Source organism: Portunus trituberculatus, chromosome 39 (genome assembly GCF_017591435.1).
Source record: "Portunus trituberculatus isolate SZX2019 chromosome 39, ASM1759143v1, whole genome shotgun sequence".
Classification (NCBI taxonomy): domain Eukaryota; kingdom Metazoa; phylum Arthropoda; class Malacostraca; order Decapoda; family Portunidae; genus Portunus; species Portunus trituberculatus.
The window spans coordinates 3,322,501-3,327,500 of NC_059293.1; the positions used below are offsets into that span (position 1 = coordinate 3,322,501).

General features: G+C 40.9%; 1 protein-coding gene across 2 annotated transcripts in view; it reads right to left on the minus strand.

Annotated features, from left to right (window-relative positions):
- The window catches only part of LOC123515490, a 52,386-nt gene extending 50,147 nt beyond the window's left edge, over window positions 1-2,239 (minus strand). The window contains exons 1-2 of one of the 2 annotated variants that reach the window (XM_045274097.1): window positions 1,992-2,239; window positions 1,222-1,309 (exon numbers count right to left, since the gene is read on the minus strand). In XM_045274097.1, coding sequence (XP_045130032.1) covers window positions 1,222-1,309; window positions 1,992-2,224 — 321 coding nt within the window. In that variant the 5' untranslated portion in view covers window positions 2,225-2,239. Of the gene's footprint in view, window positions 1-918; window positions 1,044-1,221; window positions 1,310-1,991 lie in introns of those variants that run through there. The other variant, XM_045274098.1, reaches the window with a different exon arrangement.
- Window positions 2,240-5,000: the final 2,761 nt, after the last annotated feature.

The following is a 5,000-nucleotide window of genomic DNA, read 5'->3' on the forward strand; positions in this document are numbered from 1 at the left end:
CCCCCCTCTCTCTCTCTCTCTGGGAGCTGGATGGTGTAGTTGGTTAAGGCGGCTTGTGTTCGGGCCTTCGGTCTAGGCGGCCCGGGTTCGAATCCGTGCCAAACCTAGTTGCCCGGTGGTATGTGTAGCGTTCCCTGGCTAATCCAAGCGGTGCTATATGACCTAAGCTATTGCGGCGCCTAATGGAATAATTTCCATTTCTCTCTCTCTCTCTCTCTCTCTCTCTCTCTCTCTCTCTCTCTTCATTCCACACTCTCACTCTCTTTCCAAAGCAGCTCAACTCGCCGATATGCTGTCCAGGGAGGAGAGGAACCTCATAACTGGTACATTAGCTTTCCATCTCCTGAAATCCACATCCTTTACATTTTCCACCAAAATCATGATAAATCTATTCTCCATCTTACCAAAATTCTTTCATAAGCATCAACTATCAATTCACCTTCTCCCAGAAAGCTCCACTGTCATCTTCTCTGTGTCTAAATCAAACTTTTAACATTACTTATCTGAAGAAATACATTGTATCATTATGTAACAGCTATTGCTAAGAAAGAAATATGACATATTTTGGAAGATTTTTTTTCATGGTTGAATATTAATTTTTTTGTAGTAAATGCAAATGATATTATTCAATATAGTTTTTGGCATGGATTTTGTATGTTCAATCCAATCCAGCAGCTTACAGTAAATGCCAATAAAACCCTTGCAACATCTCGGCCATCGCACTGATAAAGGATCTCCATCAAAGTTTCTTCTTGCATTGATGATTTCATCTTGGCCGGGCGCGGCAAAGTGGCCACGATAAGCCTACGTTTTGCTCCGTGCAATCACAAACACTGAATACCATTCACTCACAAGAGAACATTTATGACGACAATAAAATGACCACAAAGCTGACGTGTAGTATCAATAAACACTTACAATAGTGGAGGAGTAAAAGGATGAGAGGCAGAGCTGCACCTCACACCGCTATGCTGGCTGAGTGAGAACTGTGTGATGTTGTGTTTGCGCTGCCACTGAAAGCCATGCATGCACTCCTGTTTTTTTTAGTTTTTATTTTAAACATGTTAAAAAGTTCATAAAAAATAGGTTTTTCAACTCACCACATTCCAGTGCTGTGGAATTGAGTCGGGCCAGTACGCGTGCTTCTACAAATTCACTATCAAAGATGTCGTCAGGTACTGGCAGCCTATTATTAAGGATCAGCTGTACAATCAGCGTTACCTCATCAGCTGGTTTTGGTGGGGCTGGTGGTGGCCCACCACCAGTCTGATGGGTTTCCCGGATGTACCTGCTGTGATCCTTCTTCACTCTGTAAAAACACACCCATTAATTAATTATTTTTTACTTTATTTATTTATGTATTTATTTACTTAGTTTTGTTTTGCAGACACTACTACATTCAAAGCTACATGAATAGTCTTACATTATGTTAGGTTATATCATTTAAGTTTATTATGTTAAGCTAAGTTTCTTAGGGTTGAACATATTGAACAATGATGTAGTGAATTAGTGAATTTAGTGATATGACACAGTTATCCTTACCTAACCTATTAATAGTTTGAGGAAGAAAATGCATCTGAGAAAAATGTCTTACAAAATGTGCACTTCCTAATATTTAACTAGTTTTCTTCTCACACAGTTTTCCTGTTTTGTAAAATAATACTGTTTGCTTTGGTTTGGTTTGGGTTTCTTTAGGTAAGGCCATGATGTGGTTAGATTGAGGTTAGGTAAGTTTGTTAGGTTATATTTGGTCACCTCTCAATATTTTTTCTGGTAGATTTACATGTTTTTGACTGATTTATCTTAACAGATTTCGTTGCAAATCTACCTAGTTTTCATGGGGGGAATGGGTAATTAGCCACCTTTATCAATAGTAGCAAAAACACAGTAGTAAACTAATTCCTAAATCATAACAATTACATCATAATTTGTCATGTTTTCAACCTTAATTTACCAAATGGTGCATGCTTTTCCCTCATTTTCATACTTACTTATTCTTTAAGTACTCCGAAGTCCTCTTCAACTGGTGTATCTTCTTGGGCTCCGCTGTGGAGAAACATACATTAAAGTTCTTTGTGATCGTCTCCCACGCTGCTTTTCGCTCTAGTACACTATTATAGCTTGATGGTTTGCTGTGCACTACAGGATAATCTCTAATTTGTTTAACCAGATATAGCTTCTGGGTGTAAGAGAGTGGTGTGCCTTTGATATCCCTGGTAGCCATGGTGTTGTTGTTGTTAAGGGCTGCGACAATCTTCTATGATCCTTGAGCCCTGAGGCGTAGCAGCGGCAGCACTGCTGGTTGCCGTGAGCAGGGTGCAAGGTTGCCAGACACTACACATGGAAAAAGGACAGACCTGCTTTAAAAAAAGAACATTTGCCTCCAAAAAAGGACAGCACAACAAAAAAACATGTATTATATATATATATATATATATATATATATATATATATATATATATATATATATATATATATATATATATATATATATATATATGTGTGTGTGTGTGTGTGTGTGTGTGTGTGTGTGTGTGTTTCACTGTTTGATCTGCTGCAGTCTCTGACGAGACAGCCAGACGTTACCCTACGGAACGAGCTCAGAGCTCATTATTTCCGATCTTCGGATAGGCCTGAGACCAGGCACACACCACACACCGGGACAACAAGGTCACAACTCCTCGATTTACATCCCGTACCTACTCACTGCTAGGTGAACAGGGGCTACACGTGAAAGGACACACATCCAAATATCTCCACCCGGCCGGGGAATCGAACCCCTCTGGCTTGCGAAGCCAGCGCTCTAACCACTGAGCTACCGGGCGTGTGTGTGTGTGTGTGTGTGTGTGTGTGTGTGTGTGTTTAAGGTATGTGTTTAAAAGTGTATAACAGAAGAGAGAGAGAGAGAGAGAGAGAGAGAGAGAGAGAGAGAGAGAGAGAGAGAGAGAGAGAGAGAGAGAGAGAGAGAGAACCTGCAGGGTTATATGAAGTTTAGCAACATGTAGGCCTTAGTAGCTAGTACACCTAGAAATTTCTATATACCTGTAATTTTAATATTCAATCGTGAGAATTTCTTCGAAGGAATCTCCATCATCTGAAGCTACTGAGGTACTTGCAGTCTGTTCGTCTACCTGTACTGTTCGACTTGCTACCTTCTCTGAGCTGCGGTACATCTGGCTTGTGAATAGTGCTTGCATTTTCTCTGTGACTTTGAAGTTACGACAGCAGATTTCTTTGCAGTGTAAGTGCGTCCGAACTCGTAAAATAGATTCGAGATAACTAGTGCTTAATCTGTTTCTGGCCTTAGTTTTTACCTAAGAAATCAAAACTTAGGTTTCGGGTGCTACCACACCACAGTGGTGTGCTGACCTACGAAGCATTTTTTTTTTTGAAGTTTAAGAAATCGGCCAACCTATAATAAATCTTAGTTTCAAAGAATATCAAAGGTCAATAAGAATGGAAAAACGATTATTGAATGGATGGAAAAATATAATTTGATCTTGCTAAATGATGACTTTAATTGCCAAGGAGAAATAACATGGAAAAGGAGAGAGCAAGAAAGTGTGATTGATTTCGTATTGGTAACTAAAGTAAAGAGTGTTATGATATATGAAGACATGGAAATTGATGAACAACAAAGTAACTTTGACCTAACAGATTACAACCTGAGAGAAGTAAGACTAAGGAGAAGAATAAGAAATTTTGCTAAAGAGAGGGAGAAAAAAAAGCATAAACAGAGAATATTATAAACTTACACAAACGAAACATCACTAAAGAAATATAAGGAGAAGGTAGAAGAACGCTTAACTAGAGAAAATATCACAAACATTGAAAAGTTTTTAAAATATATTAAAAGACAGACGACGACACTAATTCCCGTGAAAATGCCCACATGGTATAAAAAAAAAAAAAAAAAAACAAGAGAAAAACATCAAAACATCAAAACACACTCTTAGAGTAGACAGCACACATGGAGGTTCCCCGATGGCTAGTCCTGAGTACCACCAAGGCATCGTAAAGTGGTACAACTTCAAGAGAGGCTTTGGCTTCATTGCAGATAACCAGACGAGAAAGAATGTGTTTCTACACATCTCAGGCCTTACACGGTCCCTGAGGACACGTTTTCCTCCAGAGGGAGAAAACTCCTGTTCACAGTCCATCAGGGAGACAAAGGACCTGAAGCCAGAGAAATGAAGAGGAGCGGCACCACCCTCCCACGGGTACCCGGTAAAAGAACACCAACCCGGGCACGTGGGGAAGATATGGAGGGCAAGGTCATGGTCTGCATATACACGCCAAGGCTCTTGCAGGGAGTGACCATCATCGCTTGCAAGAGCTAATACCATTTATCCTCCAGCACAACAGTCTCTTGACGATAAAAGTTCCGACCAAGGCTTTCTCCGCTCCACGCCTTAAGAAGACACCTCCACCTCGATGCCGCAAGCAACCAAATGAGCGCCGGTTAAACAGAGAAAGACTCAACCTTGCCTTGATGACCATAAGGCCAAAGAAGAGGAGGAAGTAACGACCACCATTGTTCCTATGGAAGAAGACAAACATGAGGAGAACGAGATCGTGGATGTAGATGGCAGTGATGAAGACTCGCCCCAGCACAGTCGCATGGAAACCCACGTGGCGTGCGCAAGACGAGCACTGCCACCTTCCTCCTCTCCAGCTGAAGACCAGGGTTGGACGATCCAAAGGAAGGAGGAGGAAGGCAAACACCACCAAGAACAAGTCTCCAGAACCACCAGTCTTTCGTCCCATCAACCGAGCTAGCAGTAGACACAGAACTCCTCAAGGCTATCAGTGCAGAGATTGTGTGATTTCTGCAAACGACATCTACGGCAAGACAACCAAGACTAACCAAGGTGACAAGAAAGAAAGAAACCGTTTAACTCAACAACAGCAAGGTGGTCCGCCCACCAACTTTTATTCTCTTACTATTTTCTGTATTTCATTAACTTTTCTTCTTATAATCTAATCTCTTATTTTCTCTC